Source organism: Pavona decussata, unplaced genomic scaffold, assembly GCF_977016875.1.
Source record: "Pavona decussata unplaced genomic scaffold, jaPavDecu1.1 SCAFFOLD_64, whole genome shotgun sequence".
Classification (NCBI taxonomy): domain Eukaryota; kingdom Metazoa; phylum Cnidaria; class Anthozoa; order Scleractinia; family Agariciidae; genus Pavona; species Pavona decussata.
This window is the reverse complement of record NW_028145484.1, coordinates 3760264-3787094: the sequence shown is the minus strand read 5'-3', so window position 1 is coordinate 3787094 and position 26831 is coordinate 3760264. Positions and strand designations below refer to the sequence as shown.

The 26831-nt window shown below is 39.4% G+C and overlaps 1 protein-coding gene across 3 annotated transcripts; it reads left to right on the top strand.

Annotated features, from left to right (window-relative positions):
* Positions 1-216: 216 nt before the first annotated feature.
* Positions 217-26362, top strand: LOC146478539 (xanthine dehydrogenase/oxidase-like). 3 transcript variants are annotated; one of them, XM_085112102.1, is made up of 39 exons: positions 217-308; positions 1935-1992; positions 3659-3757; positions 4095-4201; positions 4433-4559; positions 5776-5837; positions 6366-6455; positions 7168-7248; positions 8001-8142; positions 8322-8489; positions 9174-9250; positions 10097-10193; positions 10490-10599; positions 11037-11233; positions 11617-11782; positions 12066-12155; positions 13145-13262; positions 13632-13683; positions 14198-14321; positions 14472-14591; positions 14926-15048; positions 15863-15964; positions 16050-16113; positions 16661-16730; positions 16919-17006; positions 17760-17846; positions 18657-18782; positions 19035-19100; positions 19361-19506; positions 19639-19720; positions 20727-20822; positions 21512-21640; positions 21978-22105; positions 22367-22466; positions 23467-23532; positions 23805-23993; positions 24238-24311; positions 25056-25149; positions 25529-26362. In XM_085112102.1, the coding sequence occupies exons 1-39, from the start codon at positions 261-263 to the stop codon at positions 25577-25579; spliced, it is 4014 nt and encodes a 1337-aa protein (XP_084968228.1). In that variant the 5' UTR covers positions 217-260; the 3' UTR covers positions 25580-26362. The 3 variants fall into 3 exon arrangements, with proteins under 3 accessions (XP_084968228.1, XP_084968227.1, XP_084968226.1); XM_085112100.1 differs by lacking the exon at positions 3659-3757 and having other exon boundaries at positions 229-308; positions 1935-2175; positions 4051-4201; positions 25529-26310; XM_085112101.1 differs by lacking the exons at positions 1935-1992; positions 3659-3757 and having other exon boundaries at positions 4051-4201; positions 25529-26310.
* The last annotated feature ends 469 nt before the right edge of the window (positions 26363-26831 follow it).

The window sequence follows — 26831 nt, the reverse complement described above, 5'->3', positions numbered from 1 at the left end:
TACCGTTTCGGCATTGTCGCGTACGCTTTTACGCTTTTTTTGGTCAACCTTTGTCGAAACAGCTGTATATATAATTTTTTTTTTTTTGGGGGGGGGGGGGGGGGGGCGGTTTGGGGGTGTGTGTGTGGGAGGAGACTTCCACGCTTGGGTGCTTTATGTCGCTTGTCACTGCTCGGAAGAGGACATACCGCATTAGTAACACTCTACTGTTCATCGCTTAAAGTACCACAAAACCGGCGCAGTCTTGTTGAATTGGAAAGATGTCTCCATATACCCGACAGATCAGCTTCTTTGTAAACGGAAAAAAGGTGAGCGTTTATATTACCCGTAGGCTACATTTATATGTGAATGTCAGTGGTGTTTGGTTCATTTTCTTTTGTCCGCTTCGGGATGAGACATGAAACACTTTTTGAGAGATCGAGCACTTTAAAACGTTGGAATTCATAAATTTGGAAGTTTTACTTGCGCGGATTACAAATTTGAGTTCAGTGGGGGTGTGTTTCACGGGCTTGCGTCTGTAGCGTTGCAGTTTGGTCTTGTGTCAGTGATCCCAACGGCGGCTGGCGGTGACGACCTGTCTAGAATAAACAAAGGCTAGAAGAACTAAAATGTGTTTTTTTCCCGATGTTTCGGCTTGCAATACAAACCTTCCCTGGGGGCTGAATGGAAAAGAAAAGTGAGAAACGGAAAAGGATCGTTATAAATGAAGAACTAACCTATAAAATGCGTGGTGGCTCGAGTTGCGCAATGCAATGTAATGCTTCCTGCGCACATTTGCAAATCTACGCCAACACGAAATTTAGAGTTTGATTTAGACAAAATCTGTATGCATCGCGGCATACAATCTTTTATCTCTTCGATTTGTATCTGCTGTGCATGTGAGCCACGACATTTTATGTAGCATGCGACGGCAAGGCTACATTTTATGCTAATCACCCAGAGTATTTGGTTTTTGTTTTTATACGGCCATTAAGTGTTGAAGCTTAGAAATAAAAGGCGTTTCGCACAGCTGATTTTTGGTGTTTGATAGATGTGAGATTTATCGATGCATTTATTAAAACAGGGCAGGCGTTAAAAACGTGCTAAGTTTTCGCTTATGGCGCTACGAATAGGAAAGATATCTGTTTACAAACATTCCTCTTACGTTATTCACCCTGCGTTATTGACCAACGATTGTTTCAACCTCCAACTAGTATACGACCCACGACACTAAGGCTTAATGCCTCCTACGCGCAACACCGTATAAATACATTTTGAGTCACGGCTTGCGCATTCCATGAAAGTTTCTCGAAGTAAAGACCCGTGACATACACGGAAAAGGTTTTGGGGTCTTCGTCCTTTCGAGGTTTGGGTGTATTCAGAGGTCAACACCGGGTCATTAAAAAAAAAAAAACGTCTGCGTTCAGTTGACATAGCAAAAACTCAAGCGGCCCGTGATCCTATAAGCAGTCGGTTGTCAAAGTCACGAAAATTACTGTAATTTTGACCTCCATCAATCGGTCGCTGTCACCCGGTACTAAGTCTCAACTTGCAACAGGGACACCCAACGACAGTTTTCTCTCAAATCCTTTGAAACGCAATTTTAGGCTATCTGGAGTGCCTTTAAAGCTCTGTAGGTTCATTTTAGGCCGCGCTATAATATTTTTATCTGTTCGGTCATTCTAGGGGAACTTGAGTCTTTTCGAAATTACTAGGCCATTTTTGTCCATTTCTCGAAAACCTTAGGTCTTATTTCCTCTCCGAAAATCTTAGCTGACCTTTCTTCGGTACCCGAAAGCAAATTTTTATCAATCCGAAAACACTAGGCCTTAAATTTCCCATATTATGAACGTTCGAGGTGAAAATTCCCTTTAGAAAATTGTGTGTTGAGGAAACCGCGGTCGCCATAAATAGTACTTAAATGAAGCCACATTTGTTTTGTTTTTGGTTTTTAGGTCCTGGAGAAAAACCCACAACCTGAAATGATGCTGCTTGTGTATCTTCGAAATCAGTGTATCCTTGGAGACCAGAGATAGAAGGGACAAAACCCATATATTTAGTGCCTGGTTTTTCTACGGGCTGGCCAACGATGAGGAGTAACCCCGGGGTGTTGGTGGATGGGGTGCAGTGGAACTGAGTCAAACCAGAAAGAGTCGACATTGAAGGATCAAAAAGCCCCCTCATCCATTTTAAATAGTGAGAATCCTTTTTGTAGCTTTATACCCTTGTTTGAGAATATCAGACTGTATTCATTGTTGAACGATTTCCTGATTAATAATAACGGTCTGCGTGCCCCTGTCGTCACCTTGTTTCCTTTATTAACCAAGAAACATGCTGTGTCCCATTTGGTTCAATTCGCTGCTGCAAGTTTTGTGCTCGGTCACTATGTTAAGAACTTTCGGGATGTACTTAAAATCGGATGGCTTCCAATCAATGAGAGAAGAGATCTGAACCTCCTGCAATCATGTTTTAAAGCTTTGCATAACGCCGACACCTGGCCAGATTATCTTAAAATAATAAAACAGGAATGCCCCGAGGAACTGCGCTCAAGCAATTCAATTAGATTAGTGGTCCTGACCGAAAATGGCACTCTCAAAGATAAATGCGTCGAAACTATTTAACAGTCTACCAGAAACTATTAGAAACTGTAAAGATTACAGAACCTTTTTAAGACTCTCAAGGAATTTTTTAAGAAACAGAGTACAAAGCGATTAGTTAGTTTTACTGTAATTGGTTTCCGTTAATCCTGTTTCTACTGTATAATTTGTAAATAACTTAATTTAATTTAATTTGATTTATTTTGTAATTGTAATTAATGTAACTTAACAGAGAAGAGCCACCCAGTGGATCTGTTAATAAGCCATTATTATTACTATTATTATTATTATTATTATTATTATTATTATTATTATTATTATTATTATTATTATTATTTTTATTATTATTATTATTATTATTACAGTCAACTCTCTCGTTAGCATCCACCCTTGGTGCACGACAAAGTGGTCGCTTACGGGAGGTGGTCGCTTACGGGAAAGATCAAAAAAATAAGCGTAATTTTACCTTAGCAGCTAAATTAGGCAAATAGAAACTAATTTATTTGATTTTTTCGCATTTATTCATTCTTCTGATGAAACTTTGTATAACATTTAGGAACAAATCTGTACCGTTTACCTACAGATCTAATTATAGCCATCTTCTCTGTCTGTAAACGGTTATTATCTGTCAGCAGTCCGGGGAAGCGTCATTAAAAATTGAACTTTTGTCACCTCTAAGTAATGATTTACTAACGATCATACGTGATTATGTTGGGTGGTTGCTTACCGGAAACAGAAAACAAAAGTCTTAGAATATGTATAATTTCTGGCCTAAAAAGTGGTCGCGGTCTCTTTAGAAATTGAGTGGTGGTCGCTTACTAGAGAGCTCTTGAAACAGTATTTAACTGAGAAACAAAACGGTTGTTTACGAAGTGGTCGCTTACGAGAAGTGGTCGCTATGAGAGAGTTGACTGTATTATTATTATTATTATTATTATTATTATTATTATTATTATTATTATTGTTGTTTACGGTTTGGATTCATATCACAAATAGTAAGCTGACAATAGAATAATAAACAGTGGTGAAAATCAATGAGGGAGTACAGAGTGGAAAGCTAAGAAACCTTAACATTGATGTAGTGGGTTTAACAGGAACCAAGCTTGGATGCAGTGAAGGCGGGTGTGGAGCCTGCACTGTTATGATCTCCAAGTATGACCATGAAAGAAAAAAGATCAAGTATCCTTCCTGTATACATTAGTTTGTTTGTCTTTAATTTCTGCCTGTTGGCTGTTTATCCACATTTCCTAAGAGAAAGGGGGAATAGTTTTATCCCCAGTTAATAGCGGGCGACATCTCTACCTCGGCTTCTGTTTTTTTTTTTTTTTAGACTTTCCCATCTTCTATATTGTTGAATGTTTTGTTACAGGTCCAAAATGGATTCAGTGTCGTGTTGACTTACCCTGCGTGAAAGAATTAATGGAATTATCTTAGTTTATGCTCACGAAACTTCTTGCTATGTCTTCCAAAACAGGCTGATATTCGCCATCAAAACATGAACCTTAGCATTGTCAATACACTTTTCTGCAAATGGTTGTCTCTTACCATTGTGTGCTGTAGATGGAATGGCTGTCACCACAGTAGAGGGTATTGGTAGCACCAAGACTGCACTGCATCCAGTACAGGTAAATACAGGTATAACTGGTTATTCAGGACAGCGATTGAGGGCGTATTTCTTGTGGTTGTCTTACAGGCCTAATTGATGTGAACGCTATCACAAGCCATTTGTTCATACAGCGGAAATAAAATCAGCGTCCAATATCAGTAGCAAAGGCTTCTAATCCAAACACCTCTGATATTTACGTAGGTCCTCCGACAGAAAAGTAAAAATAGTTTTATTTTTTCCTTATCGTAAGGAGCGGATTGCTAATTCCCACGGCTCCCAGTGTGGGTTTTGTACCCCAGGAATCGTGATGTCAATGTACGCCCTTCTGAGAAACAACCCAGTACCAACACACAAAGAAATGGAAAGTGCATTTGAAGGTAGGGCAGGTAGTTTTTAAAAAAAAACCTATTCCTAGATAAATTCCAGCGATTCAGAAAAATCCGTTTCTGTTTTTGAAAGGTTCATGGATTGTAGAAGTGTCTAGCTGTATTTTCATTTCTGTAAACGCTATTTAGAAGTACATAATAAGTCATCCAACGTTGCATGTAGAGCTGAACTTGGCAGATTTCCTCTAATCGTTGACATAAATAAAAAGATACTTAATTACGTACACTACCTCCAAGGAAAGGATGAACATTCTATAGCAAAACAATCCCTAAGAATATCTGTTGACCTTCATTATAGCGGTCAAACTAGCTTTTACTCCAGTCTCATGAAGATGAGTGAATACTATAATTTCCCCAACTTTAATTATAACACATTGAATGAAAATAACATCAAACAATATATAGATCTTATGAAAAAGAAATGTATCTCTTATTGGCACCAAACCCTTCAACACTCACAAAAACTCAGCTTTTATTACACAATCAAAAAAACGTTTGGCCCCTCTGCTTACCTAGACCTCACAAGGAAAAACGCTTCTAGGAAGGCATTAGTGAAACTAAGAATAAGCAGCCACAAGCTTTTGATTGAAACAGGAAGATACGACAACACCCCGTAATGAAAGGGTGTGTAATGTTTGCAACCGTAAAACCATTGAAGACGAAATTCATTTTTTATTAGATTGCCCAAGTTACTCCTCTTTAAGAGATATGTTCTTTTCTAAAATAGAACCTAGCCTTCCATTTACACGACTATTAGTAAAAGAAACTTTACTATTGCATATAATGAACTCAACAGACTATTTTATAAACACTCAATTAATTTCATTTGTTTCCTCGTGCTACGAATTGAGAGATAAACTTCTCTCCGGAATGATTACTTCTACTGTATGAAAAGTTTAAAATAAGCAAAGACTTCAGTTACTTTATTTTATTTTATTTTAAGTTATCTTAAGAATTAGTTAACGAATCAATAATTAGCTATGAATAGCTTTTGCAATACTGTATTTGTTATAGTCATGCAAATAAAGCTTGTTGTTGTTGTTGTTGTTGTTGTTGACAAGCCAAACTGCGATCCTTTGTCCACACTGTGACAGCACTTTAGTTCAATAAACTCCTCATTACGACGATTTTGAATACCATAGTAGTTTAATGTTTTGTCCCGCTTCATCCTGTACTAGCCTCACTTTGCCTACTTTCAAATTTACAGGTAACTTATGCCGATGTACTGGTTATAGACCAATTATTGAAGGATTCAAAACCTTCACGAAGGTAACCTTAAAGATTGTAATTACGACTGTCAGCGTCGTAAAACGCAATATAACGAGGCCTGACTGCGATAGAGTTCGAATGTATAAGCTTATGAGTCCTCTAAATCTCAGATATTGAAATCTTCCTATAACACCCCCTCCCCCCACCCCGCACCCTACATGGGCGACTAGGCCACTTGTTTTGAGAGTTTCAAGCTGTTTTACTGTAAAGTCCAACCAATCTTGAAACTCGAAATTTCCTCCAATAACACCCCCGTCCCCGCGAAAGTAAGCCCTCCTTAGAAAGTCCTTTGAAAGCCAAACCAAGCCCGGAATTTTACGGCGAATGTGATGGATAACAAAGGCATTTTTTTTGTGTGTGTACTTGACAAGAATGACATCAAAATATTGTTTGAAATTACAAAATCTAGCAGAGTTTTTGAGTATTGATATACTACTCAGTTTTAATGATCTACGAGCGGGTAACAGGTAACGTTCTGAGTTAATTTAAGTTAAGTCTTTTATCAAGTGTTGCTCATATTGATTGCAGGAATGTTGTGGTGAACTTTTGAATGGCTGCTGCAGAGACATAAACGCCAATGTTATTATCGATCATCCAGAAGAAAGAAAAAAACAAAATGTGAGTTTATCTAAACTGTTGTATCGTGTACTTTTTGTCTTCCAATCTGCTAAACTGGAAGTCAGGAAGGAACAGTCGAGAAACAAAGCGAGCAGCAAGCCCCCACGTGATTCCCGCGTGATGCACGTGGCTGCCTATTCGCTTGTATTTGAGAGACTGGTTCTGGCGTTGTTTATAAATAGATCACGAGTAGTCTCTCATCGGCTCTCGCGCCTTCTCGCGGGATGCGATATTCGCGCGCGCTCGCGTGTTTTCGCTTGCTCTGCTGTCCCTAAGAAAACTAAGAGACTAAATCGAAGTCTAGTTCTTAAACAAAGATAAACTTGACAAATTCTTTTATTGAGAGCCGTTGCTCATTTGAAACCCATTGTAAACAAGTGTACAAAAACGCGGAACAAGCAAGCGATACACATCGCTTGCGCAATACACACGGCTTACAAGATTGATGTACATACGATCCGGTTTGCACAATTCACGCGCCTCGCGCAACAAATGGGTTGCGATACGCATGGCACTCCATTTTCGCGTTTGCCCCCACTACCATTTTGACGGAAGGTGACTGCTCGCTGCATGTCTGCAATGAATTTTCCACCAAGAGATTGTATTATAATTAACAGTATTATTCCAGAAAATTTCTGATTTTTTTTTCCAAAGAAATGCTTGTTGCCTAACGATAATTTAAGTAAAAAAGTAATATTGTTACATCATGCAGAATTCCAGCTCATTGTTCAAGGCAGAAGATTTCACTCCGTACGATCCAACACAAGACGCCATCTTCCCTCCTGAACTGATGGTAAGCTCTTCCAAGTCTACAACACAAATAAAAGCTTCTGTTTGGGTGAACCCAGTTTCCGGATCCTTGTTTGTCATTCTTATTAAATCAAGGCCGGTTACCTTCCAGCATTGTGTTAAACCATGCTCATCTCGCAAAATCAGGAAAATTGTTGTTGTCGTCGTTTTTCTTCTTCTTCTTCTTCTTCTTCTTCTTCTTCTTCTTCTTCTTCTTCTACTTCTTTTTCTTCTTCTTCTTCTTCTTCTTCATCTTCTTCTTCTTCTTCTTCTTCTTCTTCTTCTTTTCTTCTTCTTGAAGCAGCCCATTTGTCTTAGGTTGCGTTCGTTTGGCCTTATTCCGGAATAAGAGTAAGTGGAAGTAATCGAAGGAATCCATTTCTGCAAACGTTCGTTGACACATGCTAAGAGTGGTCTCGTACTCTGTCTAGTAACTTCTTAAACCTCTTATGAGGGATTTCTTGTCATCGTTACTTGTATTCCTATTCCGGAATAAGGTCAATCGAACTTACCTTAGTGCTTAGCCTTGCGCCAGTTTTACCTATCATTGCCAAGTAGCGAACAAAACTATATATGAACGGGGAGCAAAAGCACTTGTGAAAAAATAGAGCCTTCTTCTTCTTCGTCTTCTTCTTCGTCGTCGTCATGGTCTTCGTTTTCTTCTTCCTCGCCTTCTCCTTCTCCTTCTTTCTTCTTTTTGCACTTGGCGTGGTAAGTTCACTGGTCGTGTATCCAAATTTCACTGTTGTTTTGAAGCTTTCAGATGCCGCCAAACCAAAGAGTCTGTATATCAAAGGTAATCTTGTGACTTGGATCAGACCAGCGACATTGAAAGAGCTTCTTGAGCTGAAGATGAAATACCCTCATGCTAAACTGGTGATCGGTAATACTGAAATTGGTGAGTAGTACCCCCATCACGGTACTTTAAGCTATCCTTTGCATTTTGGAAGGCGTCAGTTCGTCATTACTTTACTTATAAACGTGGGTTTTTGCCTCAGTACACAACACGAATGCAGCAGGCGGGGAAAGGTTACGAGGTCGTTGTTCATCTCTATTTTGTTACTCTCTGTTGAACAGGAATTGAAATGAAATTCAAGAATCAGACCTATCCAATCTTGATAGCTCCTACTCACGTCCCAGAGTTGAATGCTGTGGAGCACACATCAGATGGCGTCAGGGTTGGTGGGTCTGTGACACTCAGCACTCTTGCAGATGTTCTCAAGGAGGTCACAGATTCTCTGCCAGGTGACACCATGTAATTTAAAGCAGGATTATTAACATGTTTGTCCGCATTACTTTATTTCTCAAAAGGCAATTTGTCGCAGTCAGTATTCCTTTGGTAACTTCGTATATACATCTTTCACGTGTCAATAAATTCACGTGTCAATAAATGCCGTTTAATATACCAACGTTAAAAATGAAACGTTCACTTTGGGCTCAAAGAAGTTTCACTTGATGGTGGGAAAAAACCATATCTAATTTTATTAGGTACGTAGATGTAATGATCAGAAATGGTAAAATCTACTATCAATTTTATGGGCACCGCAAGACAAAATTCTTTTCATCGTCTGCAAAGACATTCAAAGACTCCTCAAAAAATTTCTTCATTCCTAAAACAGGGCAGGAAAAGGGTATTGGTGAGGACAGCAATTTTCGAAGATTAAATTGTGACTGAGGGTAAAAATATTCTCGTGTTGGAAAATAAGATTTTTTCGCAAATTGAAACTATGACGTGGGATGGGTTGCAACCTCGTTCGCAAGCTCTCTCCTCTTGCAGATATGTAATTGGTTCTATACAGGAAAATCGTCTTGCCTTTTTTGCCCTTTGTAAATGCCAATGATCATTAAGATGGATAAGTAAGAGTCAATAATTTATCGTAATCAAATTAAGAACAATAAGTTTAACGTTGCATCTTCGCTGAATTATAGAACACAAGACCAGATGGTTTTCAGCAGTTCTTTACATGCTCAAGTGGTTTGCTGGTCATCAAATAAGGAATGTTGGAGTAAGTAGTTTTTGATCAAATGAATTTTTTTCCATTCATTGCATACATTTAACAATTATTCTGCGAAATTGCGCGGAATATTGCCTGATACTTAGCCGACGAGATCGTAGGCCGAGTTGGCTAAAATCAGACGATATTCCGTAAGATTGAGCAGGATAATTGTTTTATTATTCGCCACACTGATAAGAAAGCAGTATTATTGCAGAAAAGGTGAAGACTATCTTTATTTTGCCATTTTTCTCCCCGACACTTGAAATTACGTACATCGCAGGATATCTGTTGTGTACGGACAACGAATATAGAGTAAACCTTGACCATATTTGGGCAGTGTTACAATGTGTTGAAGTAATATAGCAAACACGAGGAAGAGTGTTTTTCCGATTTCCAAACACCGAGAAGTAGGTTGGAAAAATGAGGCGCGGCCGAGTTTTTTTTAACCAACTTCGAGGTGTTTGGAAATAGAAGAAAAAACTCTTTCGAGTGTTTGATATAGCTCTTCAAACTATTGATGATTCTTGGAGAAATTCGAAGCAAAAGTTCACAAAATCTTATGATAATTAAGATAAAATTCTAAACCTCCTTCACGGTAGTGATTTGCTTTGTTTTGGCTTGATGAATCGTTAATGAGTTTGAGAATAATAATTCCAAGTACACTGTATAAGCTCAAACAACGATTGGCCACAGTTAACGCTTTCGTCGAGGAAACGTGTTATTCACTTTACTTTGTAGATGCTTAGCAAGTTTAAAATCCGAAAGTAAAAAAATTGGCTCACGACTCGTTCGATTCCCTCTACTTTTAATACAGGAATATCTATGTGGGCTGCACTCTTTTAAATTCTCTTTCAGGCCGTTGGTGGGAATATCATGACCGCCAGTCCGATATCAGACCTGAATCCAATATTCATGGCTGCGAGATGTACGCTTACCTTGGCATCAGCTAGAGGTATAATAACTTTTTTCACACCAGACGTAGCCACTAGTTCCAATCTAGCCCTTATGCTATTCCTGCACATGCAGTTTGCCAGGAACCTGTTGAACCAAAATCATTAAAATCTATATCCATCTTGAACCTAAAATGGTTCAAAAAACGTTACCCTACCTAATATATGGCTTATATAAGGAACCCCCCCCCCCCACCCCCATGAGATCTATAGTTACAGAGTTGAGGTTCACCCGGTTGCAGCTGGCTATTCACCGATGACGAAATACTAAAACTCTATACTTTTATAATTTCCAAAGGAAAAACCAGGAAAGTCAATCTGGACGAACATTTTTTCACGGGATACAGAAAAACAATTTTAGAATCCAGTGAAGTTTTAATCAACATTCTCATTCCATTCACACAGAAGGTAAGAACAATATTATGCCATGATTGTGGCTTTTCTTATTTCTAGTGTCAGCACGAGATAAAACTCACAGCAGTAATTTGTCAGGAACGGAAACAAAAGTTTTAAACAAATGGTACAGCTAGTTGATGTTACGGTTATGATTTGAGCATCATTCAAAAATTCTCCTCAATCTTTCCCAAAGATTTAACAATCCTATTTTGTTATTTCTTAGCAAAATCTGCACTAGGTTGGCAAAAATATTCACAGTGAATTTGATTTTGCCAGATGTCGATCTTGCTGTCAACGGTTCTGAGAATTTTTTTCTTTTTTTCAGTTTCGTGGTTCGTGACTGTATACCATTGTAGCTCCTTTATAATGTACTATTTTAGTCTCGAGATACTGGCTATAACGTGATATATTTAGTCTTTTTGTATATTTATTCTTTTTGCTTATTGCAGCATGAATACGTTTTCGCCTTCAAGCAAGCTCGTCGGCGGGAAGACGACATCGCTATAGTAAACACAGCGATGAGGGTATTGCTGGAAAAACAACAGGATTCCACTTCATGGCAAATCAAAGATTGTTCTTTTAGCTTCGGAGGTATGGCCCCCACAACCGTCATGGCCAACAAAACTATCAAAGGACTAACTGGCAGGTAGGGCCTGGGAATTACGACTCAAGCTGTGAAAACAACCAATCAGTAAGCTAAACAACGTTTGCATATTCGGTGGTTTCCTTGGGATCATTCGAATCCTTTTTCTAGTTATTACGCGTTTGATTCTATCTCTGCTGTTAAGCAAGTGTATTGTTCTTTAAAATAGGTTTCATAACATTCATATTCATTTGTTCTTGAAAAGTCACGCATTTAACAAAATTAACCTTTTCTTCTCCGTCTCCCATTCTTTGTCATTGTATTGTGCACAATAACAGCTCAGCGTTGCCACTTTCAATACATCACCTTGACCACTCCTTGTCCCACAGATTTGCTTTATGTTATTCTGCAAAACTGAGTTATTTCGTCAATTTGCTTTCTTCCAGAAAATGGCACGAGAGTGTAGTTACGGATGCTTGTCGGTTATTGGCCGAGGATTTGCCTCTCGCACCCGGGGCCCCAGGAGGTCAAGTGGAATATAGGAGATCACTCGCCTCAAGCTTCTTCTTTAAGTTCTACTTAAATGTTTCTCAAAATCTCTTAAACCAAGAGGTAAAGAGATCAAATTTTTAAATTCGATGATTTGCAGTTGAATAAACTGTTAATTCCAAGGACTGGAACAATCGTAGACATTGAAAGTCCCTCCATTTATCCAGTAAGCCACTACCCGTCTTGAACCCCTTTTTCTGGGTCTGGTATAAGGGTTAGGGGCATTGTTGTTCTCCAACCAATTGCCTTCCTTGTTCAAAGAGCAAGTTCAGTTGACGGTTGTATTAATCCCCCCTCCAGCTCCTTGATTTGAATTTACGTAGTCTACGTAATTTTTGAATTGCAGCCACTTCTTAAAAATCTATTTCCAACGACCTGTCAGAGTGGAACCAAGCTTTTCCACAGAGATGTTCCTCAGAGTTCACAAACGTTCCAGGTAATGAGCGAATGTGATCGAGTGTTTACAGTTTTCTGGCTTACGTATTCTTCAAGTATAGTAAATAACATTCTGTCCGAGATAACAAAGTTCCAGTCTTAAAACAAGTACTGAGAAAACTTAATTTTCCAAAAAAATGAAAACCAAACATCGCAACTGTTTAATCAGAGTAGTACTTATTTGAATGTTCTTCTTTAAAGTGGTCTTCCTCAAAAATCAAAACCATACATCTTGCATAATTCAAGGGGTGGTTCTGGATAAACGCGTTTTTGAAATGGTAGAAGTAGTAGCTGGGGCAGCAGCTGCAAAAGTCGTCGACATCGTTGTCGTAGATCTCGTCATCTTTGTCTTCGTCGTTATCATTGCCTGTTCTTTAATCAGAACAAACAAACAAACAAAGTAGTGAACCAGCAAAAATGTCGAAGCCACGTCATTGAACTAACGAGAAGAGCATAATAACTTGCGCCCAGTGTCAACTGATAAAAATATACATAGACCCCTGTTTGAGGGATGATTAATTAAGCTAGAGTCTGATTATTTCTCTGGTAGGCTAGGCAACTCCCAAATACGGAAAGTATGTTACTTAGAGCGCTTTCCATTCGGCAAAATTCACAGGCCAGACTGGTCGCTCCGTGAATGGAGTGTACCGATTTGAAGGACTTATTCTTCGAATTCTTCAAACTGGCAGATTCTGAGAATAGGTACGCTATTTTGAAGGAATTCTTAAAAGTGGCATATACTGAAACTGCCGTTCAAATTGATGCATTCTATCTGCGAAATGATTGAACTAGCTGGACAGTTCTGACCAATGGAAAGCACCCTGAGTACTTTGTTGTTGCTATTTAGTAGTTTCTTAGTTCGTGAAGATATTCAAAACTAAAAATTGTATAATCTCTACCTATTTAGTACCCCCGTAAGTAAGCCGCTATTGCTAGAACAAATGGATCTGTTGTCTTTACATGCATTATGGTTTTCTCTGATTGCTTTAGGAAGTCCCTAGTGACCAGTCATTAGAGGATGTGGTCGGCAGACCAATACCTCACTTAGCGGCAGCTAAACAAGCCACAGGAGAGGCAATCTATTGTGATGACATCCCCAAGTATGCAGGTAAGCCACAGGACAGGTAATCTATTGACATTCCAAGTATACAGGTGAGGGGATGGAGCCTGCTGTTATAAAATGGCGTACTCTCATTCAGTCTTGTACCCAAAATGCTTGCGATTAACTTCTGAATGTAAAGAGCCTGCAAGCTCTGGTTGTGAAATTCTAGCTTAGCCAACCAGGAAAGGGAAGAAAGCGTTATTAATTACCCGGCATGCCTTCGAGGTACTGTTACTCTTGTAGCCAATTCTATTCATTCATTCATTCATTCATTCATTCGTTCGTTCGTTCGTTCGTTCCTTCGTCCGTCCGTCCGTCCGTCCGTTCGTTCGTTCCTTCGTTCGTTCACGTATTTTTTTTGTATATTGTTTGCAGGGGAATTGTATTTGGGCATAGTTTTTAGCAAACGAGCTCATGCTAAAATCCTGTAAGTATAACTGTTTCTCTTAAGCTTTGATTAACGCAGGAAATGAACCAATTTCCATTTCAAATTATTTTTCAATGTTTCAAACATCAGAAATACGCATTTTTGCTACACGTGCCTCTACGTCTGCTGGTAAATAATAACCCCCTTGTTTTATAAAGCCAGTGCTGTTACACTATGCAATTTCAGTTACTGCAACTTGTCTCGCAATTTTGCTGCGACAGTAGTTACACGGAACGATGCCTTGTGTAACGTGCCCTGAAATGAAGATGTCTTGCAATTTTTTTTTGTCTCCACAATCGTTGAAAGAAGTAGAACTCGGCCCTACTTCGTGCAACGCTGACTCTAACAAGAACGTTGCGAGAAGTGTTCATTTCATGGCGTGTTACACTAGGTAATGTTTCATGGAAGGTGTTTCGCAATGGCGTAACAAAATTGCTAGACAAGTTGGAAGACAAATAGCCTAGTGTAACAATTGTCGTTGGAATGATGCATTTTTGGTACAATAATCCCACAGGTCTGTGGACCCAAGTGAAGCGTTATCTCTTCCTGGGGTCAAGACGTACGTGAATTCAGATGACGTACCAGGAGATAACGTAACAGGAGATGGTAATGATGAAGAGGTCTTTGCAACAGCCAAGGTAAATGGTAGAGTGGCGCAAAAACAAAAGAAACTTCAAGCAATGTTGACACGTAAGCATGCGCCAGTTTAGGTTGCCAAAGATCAATCCTCGTTCCCAGAACCTTCGATCTTTTGGTCAGCGGTTTAAGTTATTGATCTCTCATCATAGGTGACATGCGTGGGGCAGGTGATTGGTGGCATTGTGGCAGAAACTCAGGCCCAAGCCCAACAAGCAGCAAAGATGGTCAAGATAACATACGAGGAGTTACCCAGAATATTAACCATCGAGGTAAATTACTCTGCTATCTCAGATACTAGGACATGTATCTTCAGAGGCAGAAGTGGGAATTACGTTGCTGGTGTTATTCTTCAGGAAAAAAGCTCTTCTAATGGAAGCAAATCATTTTCTTATTCAGTCAGTCAATAAGAAATCCCACCATTTATGCAAAATTTCAAACTTCAGGTCTTAAATAGTCAAGCGTCAGCCGTGAGCTCGAAGACATTTTGCGGCTCTTGTTCCACTCGGCAGGTTATACAAGAACTGAAAAGATGTCTTTCCTTGCAAGCTTGGGGCATACCTATATGCGCGCCCATATATTACTTTCCTCTTCATTGTCATCTAGGAAGCGATAGTGGCGGAATCTTACTACGAGGTGGGATCAATGTGCAGGGAGAGGGGAGACTTGCAGGGTGGATTTGCAGAATCTGATTACGTGTTGGAAGGGGAAATGAGAGTTGGAGGACAGGTAAGACTTTTTTATTTGAAGAGCAAATTGTCAATAGACAATTGTCAAGTAGTAGTAATAATAATAATAATGATCGTTTATTCAACCTTTTTGCAGTGTAAACTGAATTACAAGGCGGGTCATTAATTACGTACAAATATATCGGACACATAAATATAACTGTTAATGTTAATACATATCACATTTCGCTATTTCAAACAAGATTCTGGTATTTTATGGTGCAAAAATTTCCAAATCTGTTAGTTCTTGCGGAGGCAGCCACAAAAACAGATTCTCCTGTTCTAAGGGCTTACGGTCTTGTGTTCGCAACTCTCGGCACTAGACTTCGTAGCAGGTCGGAAGAGGAGTAACTTCGTTCAAGTAGTTCAACAGTTCAAAAGAGAGTTAAGTTCGTGGTATAAGGTTATAAAATTAGCACTGTGACCACGTTTTGAAGAGAGCGAGGCAAGTTGAAGGGCAGGTGAGTCATAGTTGTTAGTAGTAATAGGGATCGATATAATTCGTAGCCAATCAGAGAGTTGTATGTAGATCATGTGATCAAACTGGACTAATCAGATGGGCGGATTTTTATATGCCATGTATTCACTTGATGCATTCTTCGTATTAATACTGTAAGTTGTTAAAACCCGCTGTGCACTAATTTATAGCACTGTTTACTGAACGTTGATGTTGCTCGGTCTTTGACTACTGCATGTCCGTTTAACACGTACAGAGTTTTCGCTTAATACCACGGGTTTTTCTGTACAATATTATTACGGCAGAATAGTGTTAAGGAAAGAACTTTTTACAAAGATTTTTTTTTGTTCTTGTTTAGGAACACTTCTACTTGGAGACCCAAGTCACGGTAGCTGTTCCAAAAGGAGAAGACGGCGAGATGGAACTGTTTGTTTCCACTCAAAGCCCAACATTAACACAGGTAGCGAAGAAACGATTTACTAAAATATCAGTGCTGATAGATCATATGCCCAAAAGCAACTCCCTTCCAATTTTAATATTCACAGGAGTTTGCCGCTAAGGCTCTCGGGGTTCCGTTTAACAGACTTGTTGTGCGGACGAAAAGAATCGGTGAGTCCTCAGTTTAACCTCCTTTTTCGAGAGTGTGAGAAAAATATAAAAAGCGCTACAGCAGAAAATTTAGTCTTGAAAAATTTTATTTGAAAAAGATACACTTTAGGATTTCATCCACAGACTCAAACGTTAGCCGAACGTACCTACTTGTAAAGCGCGTTAAACTGCACGGAAATAGAATAGTACTGCTCGATAGTCATTGTTTAGACTTTGTGTCTTCATATTGTGTGATTGAGTGACATCCGTGACGCATGCTAAGCCCCACTTAATCCGACACATTTTTGTCCTTGTCCCATAAAGTTAAAGATGTTCGAATCACTTCTTTTTCTTCCTTCTGGCCTGTGAGCGGGCGCTGTAGTTCGTTTCCGGCGAGTTTTAGGCTTGGCGAATCTCGGTAACGCTCGGTGACTGCGCATGATCTCGTAACTCGTGATTTTGCTGCTCGCGTGAAACAAACAAGACCGCCTTTTTGCAGGCTATCTTCCTTCAAACAGTGGCACATTTGATATTACGCCGCAGTATTCCCAATTGCTTGTTCTTTTAGGAGGCGCCTTTGGCGGCAAGGAATCAAGGCACTGTTCCCTGACATGCGCAGTAGCGGTTGCTGCGACCAAGTAAGTGCATGAATAATAATGGCCAACGGCAATTGATAACAATCCTATTAAATATTGTTAAAAGTGAAATTTTTTTCTTGCTCAGTAGGTCTTTGATTTTCATTCATCAGCCAACAACTATCGATAATCGTCGACAGTTTTTATCGATTAATGAAAACCAATGAATTCAACAGACACATTCTTTGCAGGACTGGCAGGCCTGTTCGGTGCATGCTTGATCGAGATGAAGACATGATGAGCACAGGCACAAGGCATCCTTACTTGATTCACTACAAGGTAATTCATCAAACCAGCATATTTTAGCTACGCGTCATAGTTGCATAGTTGCTTTGGCTTAATCCATCAGTCGTGGGATGGAGAGCTTCACCTGTCTTTTCCAATACGTGTACAATAGAGCATTTCCGAGTTGCTTTGAACCTCGTTGTGAGGGGAAGGCCTCGTGCAAAGCATTTCATATGAAAAATTTTCATATATTAGTTATTATTATATTATTATTATTACTATTATTATTACAATTATTATTATTATTATTATTATTATTATTATTAGTTCATGTATTATTTATAGTTAATATTATCATTATATATTATTAGTTAGTATAAAATAGCCAGGGTCAAGCAAACCTGACTGTGATTGGTCAAACTGAGTTCTGTATAACTCCACAATGCACGAAGCATACGTATAGTGCGTGCATGATAATTGTATTTATGCACGGAGCACACGTCAGATTATATATCATATATTATATATTATTAGTTAATATTATTAATTTCTCATAATATAAACTATGCACGAAGCGTTGCTTCCATAATAAGGTTCAAAGCAACGCACCCGTAAGGAAAACAGCGTCTGGAAAGTAGCAAACCTTCACCCCCCCCCCCCCCCCCCTTCCCCAAGCAAAGAAAGACTGATAATTCGTCGGAGAGGCGGGGTGTGGGGGCGGGGGGTTAACGGAGTTGACATGATAGTGGTAGAAGTAGAATTTGTAAGCTGGCATAATAATAGTAATAATAATGCTTTTCTTCTTAGGTTGGTTTCACATCGGATGGCAAGATTAAAGCGCTCGACCTTGTCATGTACGCAAACGCAGGAAACTCTTTGGATTCATCTCAGGCGGTGCGTGTTTTACGCTGACAAAACTCTTTACAAATTGCGGCTGCTCAACGAATCAGTTTATTTAATTGATAAGATCGGAATATTTCTTCTACGGAATGTAATGAGATTCAAACTACAAGGTCTAAGCCTTATAGTTTCTTTTTATGAGGAGAGGCTTAAGGGATAAAATTGCTTGTTACTTATTGCTTTTGGGCCTTAATGATGAAATATTACAAAACAAAAATTATATCTGATCGTGTGGACAGACTATAAACACCTTTGTAACTCAGTTGCTGGGCAATACTTGGCTACTTCTGACGGCAACAGTTCAGCTCTTCAAAAAGGACCTCTAAATTTCTGTTTTGCAAATTCTCTCAAAAACCAAGTCGGTGTCCTACTATTTTTATTGCTTTGTTGGAAAGCACCCTCCATTCTTACAATATGACAAAATGTTATACAGTAGATCTTGTGATATTTAAAACAAGACATGTTTCCACTTACAGAAAATTCTCTGGATAACTTTTTCCCAAACGTTCTATGTGAATTGGCATATTGAATGTTGTTTGCATGCGAAAAATCAGGATAGGTCCCCGAGCAAAATTTCGAGATTAAAACAAATGTTTCCGGCAGCTTTTATTTCCAGTTCGCGCGATTTTACTCTGCATTTCCACTTCCGGTGACCTGCGCGCGCGACGTTTGCTAGAGATTGTGATAAACGCGTACATCTTAGTTATATATGGCGTGGGTGGCTTACGCGTGCGGCACCTAGCTAAAAACCCTTTCGAGCCCTGTAGCTGTTCATTAATTAAAATGTATGATATTTCCGTGTAGGTCATGAAAAGAAGCTTGAATCACATGGCTAACTGTTATCTTATTCCAAACATCCGTGGAGTCGGTTACTTGTGCAAAACAAATATTGCTTCAAACACTGCCTTCAGGGGTTTTGGAGTTCCACAGGTGAGACAAGTCCCCACCCCCCACCCCCTCGTTCCTCTACCTGACCCACCTCCTGTGACTACGTTCGCGTCGTAGATCATTAAAACTTTCTCTCTCTCCAACCATCCTCCAACTCCTCCACTACATTAAACTAATATTTCCTTCTCGCTACTTCTGTCACTGGAATTGGTGGAGATTACCCAAATAAGAAAAAAAAAACCACCACTTTCAACCATAGCTAACAATTTGAACTTTATGATTGTTATTTCGCAGTGTATGTTGGTTGCTGAATCTTTAGTCACTGATGTTGGCATTACTTGTGGCATTTCACAAAGAAAAGTAGGTTTTTTTGTAATATCTTTTTAACTAGTAAGGCATCCTTTCCCGCGCTTGGGTACCGGTTAGTGGTGGTTACATGTTTTCCCGCGCTTTGGAACCGGTTACGTATTTTCCCGCGCTTTGGCGCTTTTCCCGCGTTAAGCAGTGGTCTCCCGCGTTCCTTCAAAATTGAAAATTCGATTGTTTCTTCACATCACTTGTGGAGACTGGAGAAAACTTAGCTCCCAATAATACACACTAAATTCAACTTTTAACAACAGGTGCGACAGTTGAATTTCGTTAAAGAGGGAGACATAACTCATTTCGGCCAAGAGCTGACCAGTTGTCGCGTGCAACGCGTTTGGTGTGAGCTGGTGCAGAAATCTGAGTATGAGAAGCGAAAGGAACTTGTGGATTCCTATAACAGGTTGGTCACAATTCAGTTTGAAGTCCTCCAAGTTCATTTGTTTTTAAATTCTTCAAGCAAAAAGTGCACCACCACAGTAAATAATATACTCATGTATCCGCTCATACAAGAGGATTTCTTTTATCTTCCAAGGGAAAACCGCTGGCGGAAGCGTGGGCTCGCCTTAATTCCCACAATGCTTGGCATAGGTTTCGCTTTACATGCGAAAAATCAGGTATGAAATATAATAAAACTGCTACCAATGCGTTCATAGAAAACAATAATGACACCATCCACCCTTGAGTGGTTACCATGAGAATTCTGCTGCGCTTTTTGTTTAGCCAAAATTTTCGGTTGGAAATTTCGGAAACTTTCCTTGTCAAATGGAATGGCTTTTTTCCCTTTGGTTCCAAACTTGCAATCTCATTGGGAAAAAAACTTAAGTTATGGAGCAAAAAGACAACAAAATAGAAATGGAAATTTTGTGCAAATGGAACGGTAATTTCCGTTCCAGCCAGATGGAGCGAAAAAAGTGGACTAACTACGAAGGTTGTTCGTTTGTTTCGGGAAATTTCCGTTTGATCCGCGTGCACCGTTTGCATTTCAACTGGTTAAGCCGAAAATTTTAGCTGGATGGAAATCGTCCCTGGATGCCCAATTCTAAAATAAGATAATAGAATGATTAAATCCTGGCCTCGTTTGCGTTTTTGGCAGGATTTCTCACTAAACGTTTGCCATCGGACTGGCCGCGCGTCCACGCACCGGCAAAACCATCAGATCCTTGCCTTCGCACGCTAGGAAGACTTTGCCTTCGAAGATTACCACCACCCAATACAAACTAGCTCTGATGGAATGAATGTGCAAGTCTGCATGAGTTGTAAAATTGCATATTGGCGGAATATTCCATCTTGCGCTGATCTGCAGCTCTGTTTCGCCACTGCTATCGGGCGCTTGCTTTTACGTTCGCTGACTTGCAACCGTCTTGAGCATGCTCAAGTTTGCAAGCATTTCGTCCTGATCACTGTTTGTCATTTTAAAAAGTAAGAAACTCTCATTTGTTGGCTTTCTGCGCAGCATCGATATATCTGAACAGAAAGTTTATAGTATCCGTACTTTGACGCGCTAGAGAACTGCATTGGACTGAGTCTATTTAGTTGTATTGTTTTGTTTGTCAATTTGCTAAGTCTTTTCACTCGCTAGATCGTTTTGGCAACAGCTAAAATTCAGTACTTTTTCACCAGGCGGGAGCTCTTGTTCATGTGTATACTGATGGATCAGTTCTTGTTACCCATGGTGGAACTGAAATGGGACAAGGACTTCACACAAAAATGGTGCAGGTTGGTTGATAAAATTCGAGTTGAAATCCCATTAGTTTTGTCGCAAAGGAACGGCCTCCGGGTTAAGTTTTATTTTATCTGGCTCCAGTTGTTCAAAGAGCGGATAGTTTTATCCACTGGATAGGTCGCTATCCGGCAGATGAAATGTGTGCAAGATTTTCCCAATAGCCCTATAATTTGTGGATAGAGTAGAAGCATATGTCAAATTTAAGTATGGGATTGTGTGGAAAACTTGCCAAAAGCGTTAGTTGGAGTACATTTGCTCCGCCTGATAGTGACTTATCCAGTGGATAAAGTTATCCACTCTTTGAACAACTGGGGCCTGGTGGATTACTTACGGCATAACCAACGACATTTAGTGCACAAAGAAATGGTTACGTGAGGCGTCTGCAAAAAAACAATGGCACTTCACATTCGTCTTAATTTTTGGTTCATTATTTTGCCGGGTCCTCTGCAAAACAATTTTTAAAAAATGCAATATTTTAATATTAGGTAGAACGTGAGCACAAAACAGCGATTTCTTTAACTCATAACCCCGTTCCAACGAATTCAGTTCCTAAACAATTAGGCGACACTTTAAAATTTGAACGAGTTCAGTTGGAATAACCTTAGTAAACACCGGCATTAAGATCTGTTATTTTCACTAACGTGAATTTACCATACCAAGGCAGAATTTTTTTCTTGTTCAGGTAGCAGCCAGGAGTTTGCGTATTCCCACATCCAAGATTCACCTGAGTGAAACAAGTACCAACACAGTTGCTAACTCTTCCACTACCGCTGCTTCCGCTTCAGCAGATCTCAATGGCATGGCGATCAAAGTAAGAATCAAGCGCTTGTGGCTATGCCAGTGTACAAAACGTTGAAGCTTAACACTGATTTTTTTCAGTTCACCACGTTCACATAGGATATGATGTCTTGTCCGGTTCCTAGTTTAGACAAGGGTGACTGAATTTGTCAAAATACCTTAATACACTTAGTTTTGCCTGCTGCACGTACCGTGTGTGCATTCTTCCTATGCCTAGTTCACGTTCTATGCCGTGAATATCCTTAATTTGTCTTTGTATACACTCTCGCCTACAAAAAAATCAAGTTCCGTTTGGAATATTTCATATAGTATGCCACTCGAATTGCTAATATTTGTGGTGTTTGTCGCAGATTGCTTGCGAGAAAATATTGGAACGACTTAAACCATATCAAATGGAGAATCCCGAGGGAAAATGGGAAGACTGGGTACAATCAGCCTATATGGACCGTGTCAACCTTTCCGCGAATGGATTTTACAAGTAAGAACAGAGTTGAAATTTCACGTGACTTAACTTCGTCAAGAGTTGAGACACTGTATGAGGGTCTATTTTCGGGAGAGACTTTTTACTGAAGGGTACTTCGGGTTTCAAAATTGTTTGTTACTGAACAGCTAGAAACACTAAACGGCTAACCCTTGGAATTTATGAGCTTACATTTAAGATTGAGGTGGTGGTCGTAGGGGGGGGGGGGGGGGAGGTGTTAAATTAGGAGCTTTATGGTATTTTCTGTTTGGATTATAGGACTCCCAATCTCAACCCTTCAAACCGGGCCTATAATTATTTCTGTTATGGCGCTGCGTGTTCCGAAGTGGAAATCGACTGTTTGACTGGCGATCATCAGGTAAGGGGTTTACAAAGCCTAACTCACACATGTGAACCAGCATAAGCACGGGCATAAGCAGGACGTAGTATGTTTCTATTGGATGTGACAACACACGCATGCGCAATGCAAAACAATACAATGCCGCTGGGGTGTTGTTCTTTTGCTTGGGCTTATATCACGCCAGTGAATTCAGTAACTTCTGGAATAAGCATTAAACAAAAAGTTCCTTTTAAATTTTGTGCTTGACCTTTTGTTTACTTTCACGTCGGTCCATCACAAGTTTTTATTGTGTACACATGTTTATACTCATGCTCGTGCTTATTGCACAATTGAGAACCAGGATTAACTCTTTCTTTGCCAAAGTTGACTTTCCAAATTGCATCAGTTTCGTGCAGCTTGCCTCACAGTGTTTCAAGGACTTTTATCCAGCATTGTAGCATTTCGTGCGAGTCGATGTTACCCGTAGCGACATTTACCCTGAAGTAGTAATCTTTTGTGCAAAAGGTCAAATCACTGGACAATGGACTTTACAGCTTGACACTGATTGGCGAAAGAAATTAGTAACACAGTTCATTGATTAATTAGCCAGTGCGCATGTACAGTGCAGACGTTCTTGCGTTGTTGTTGTTGTTGTTGTTATTGTAATTGTAATTGAAGGGTGTACTTTGGATGACAATCGTTCTTGTTTGCATAAAAGAACTTAACGACGTCTAAACCCTTAATGAATTGTTTGACACTCTTACTCCCAAGTTCATGTCATCTCCCTGATCAGCCGGAAGTCTCCAAGACAGCTATTATTTGGCTCGTTAATTATAAACGATTGTCGGGAAGGAGCGTTGTTGAAATTGCTATCAATATCTACGTTATTTAAATATCTTCTTATAGTATTTATATTGTATTTTGTTTCTTTTATATATCTCATTGTAATTGGTTTCTGAAAAACCATTAGTGGATGGAATCAATAAAGTTGTATTTTATTGTCGCGAGGGAACTGATCGTGTAAATTTTTGTGTACAAGGTTCTTCGTACAGATATAGTGATGGATGTTGGGTGCAGTCTCAACCCAGCTATTGACATTGGTCAGGTTAGTAGTAGTAATAACCCGGATGGAGAATGTTATTATTATTTTTTTAATTACTATTGCTCGATTTATTTTTTTGAGTAAATGAGTGAACGAGTGAAGGTTTGATAATTACTTTGGAATAGAGCTTAATTAAAGATAAAAAAGTAGATCCAACAGTTTACCGAATACCTAAGCGGAAGTCCTGATTTAAAGTGGTTAAAGCCTCCGTAATTACCGCAATGAAATCCTGATCTAAAGAATTCTGCTAACTAATTATTTTTTTAATGCTTCAGATTGAAGGCGGTTTTGTTCAAGGACAGGGCTTGTTCACACTTGAAGAAATACGCTTCTCGCAGACTGGCTCTCCGTGGACGACGGGGCCTGGAACGTACAAGATTCCCGGATTTGCAGACATTCCAGTGGAGTTTAACGTTCACCTCCTGCGCAGTGCGCCAAACGAACACGCTATCTACTCCTCTAAGGTTCATATGCAGATTTTTTTATATTTATTTCAAAGTGAAATCTAGAGAACTCGAGCCTCTTACTATATGAAACTTTTAAGGGCCGCTATTATGATTTTCTCTTAACTATGGCCCTGAAGACTGGTGTTACTAATTGAAATATTGGCCGAAATAAATTGCTCTTTGCCGTAGAAATCAGTTTCGGTTGGTTAAATTACTTCAGTACTTACTGTTACAAGTCTTCCATATGTTTTGTTCATTTCAGGGTCCTGGGGAGGTATCACTCTTCCTCGGTGCTTCAGTTTTTTTCGCCATTAAGGATGCCATTGCAAACGCCAGGTAACTCCCACCGTATGACGATGAATAAGCGGACACGAGTCTTTGAAAAATTTCAATCTGCCAGTAATAGTCTGGTCTCTAGGTCCGTCCATTAGACCTCAAAGGAACTCGTACGCGTATATTCCCCGCTGTCCAGTTACGACCGACCTGCATTTTCTAGCTTGCCGATATATTATTTTAGGATGAGGCAGTTTGCACCGAATCAGAATTTAGACTCAGTGCCGTCATGTCACGGGGGGTGCCCTGAGGGCAGACCGTGTCAAAAATTGGGGCTGTTTGTTCTTCTTTGTATCCACAAATTGTCACGTTTGTTGTGATTGGCTACTTTCTATCATAATAAAACGCCATTTTTTATTGGCCACCGTTCTTTATTTGACCAAGAGAAGTAGGCCATGTGTAGTCACGTCATGCACATGTCATGGCCATTGCTCTTTGATCTGGCACGTCTTTGTACGTGTTTAGCCTTCGTGATAATATTAAACAACTGTCAGGTTGAAAGAGGGTCTGTGGAGAAATGTAATCGCCCATAGGCGTCTTGTTGATTGAATGACGTTAGGAAGCAGACCGCTTGCGAAGAAAATCGCGGGCCTCGAATACTTAAGGAATCTCAGTTGTGTTGAGACCGTTTGGCTAAAGAGAACATTCTTATATTAAATATGGATATCCAGCGACAATCCAAACAAGTGAAAAATCGGCAATCCTTTATACTTGATTTTCTGATCGTTTTCTTGTTTCGTTAAACAGACGCGAGTCAGGCGTTGAAGGAATCTTTAGGCTGGACAGTCCTGCTACGAGCGAACGGATCAGAATGGCCTGTGTGGACAAGTTCACTCAACAGGTGAGTTGTTTTCTTGTCACGTACTCCTCCGCTGGCCACGCTCAGCATTGTACGGTATCGAAAACGTATCGATACTACTCGCAAGTATCGGATACTTTATATGCGAGAGTATCGATGATGTGGTGTCGGTATTGGCCCAGCCTCATAAATTCAAAGGAAAACTCAAAATAAAAGTTTACCTTCCCCCCCCCCCCCCAAAAAAAAAAAAATTTTTTTTTTTGAAATTAAAGCTGGTAAAGACTGAGATAACAAGAAACCACAAAGGGAAAAGCTAACGGTTGAGATTATGCGGACTATGGAAGTCATACTTGAAATCGTTTTCGCAGACTTTTCATAATGTAGAGTATAATTTTGAACCATTCATCTTTTTATCTTACAGTTTACTTCTGTTGCGGATGCAAGTGTGAAAGATTTCAACGTATATCCCTGACAGAAGCAGAGGAAATTATCAGAAAGAAAGATAAAAATTGAAAACATTCATTGGTGAATGATCTACACCACTTGCCAGTTACTTTTATAAAAAAAATCAGAAACTACAGATAATTAGAAATAAGTAGACCACAACGAGTCACAAAAGTTTCTTACGGAAAGTAGGTGAACAAAACACGCGAGCGCGCGAGAATTTCCTCCACGAGGACACGCGCAACGCGCAGCGGGGTGGAGGAACGAGAATTAAGTACTTGAGGTTGGAGAGTCTGTCTTAACTGATCTCATCTATATTTCAAGCGATTAAATGCGTTTTACCGTGCAAATTACTTTTAAAAAGAAGGACAAACTTTTAAAGAAATTTTCAAGGAAGAAAACTACACTGAGTGCCGGGCACTTATTTACTAGACTCTCTATCATATTTAATTACTTGAATTGCAGAATGGTTTTTAAATTTGCGATAGGAATATAATTAGAAAAGTGATAAGTAGAATTTATGATGTGATTTTCTAGACAAAACTTTTAAGGTTTTTCATATTTGATGCAGAGCATCTTCATGGGTCTTTTAACCTTTTAAGTTCTAGTAGTGATCTCTAATTTCTCCTTACAGTATAACTACCTGGTTAAATATTTAGGTTAGGAGAATAGATGAAATGATCGCCAAACATGAAATGTTTTGATTTTAAGACGAATTCTCCCAACCTGTATTATAGGACATATATTGGGAACAGTGAGAAGAATGTACATGTGGATATCGAGGTTATCTGATGTGTGCTCTGTCAATAAAGACAGTTAGTATTTATATTCTCAGTTTTATAGTGACTTTATCTTCAGAACTGACGAATTTGCAACCTTTGCATTTCGCCAATCATTGCACTGCAGTTCAAAGCGTTTTCTGTAGATGACTTTAACCTTACTTTTGAAAAAGTGATTTTTTTTTTATCTATTACCACCTATAGTGTTAACACTCTTCATAACTCTGAGATTATCAGTGATTCGGATGCAGGGTAGATCGTCCAGGATATCGGCAACATGAAATATCTTGATAAATGCTGGAATGTGGTTCGTGACTAAAATGGGTGCTGCAAGGCGAGATTTTGCTTTTGGTCCGTACTTTTAAGGCAGTATTTTTAAGCGGTCAGATCTTATGCATGCATTAGAAAAAAAAAAACAAAAAACAAATGCCAAGCGGAGCACTGTGTGTGGACAGCGAAAAAGAGAAAAACATTTCTTGCGCTAAAAATTTTCAGTTAACA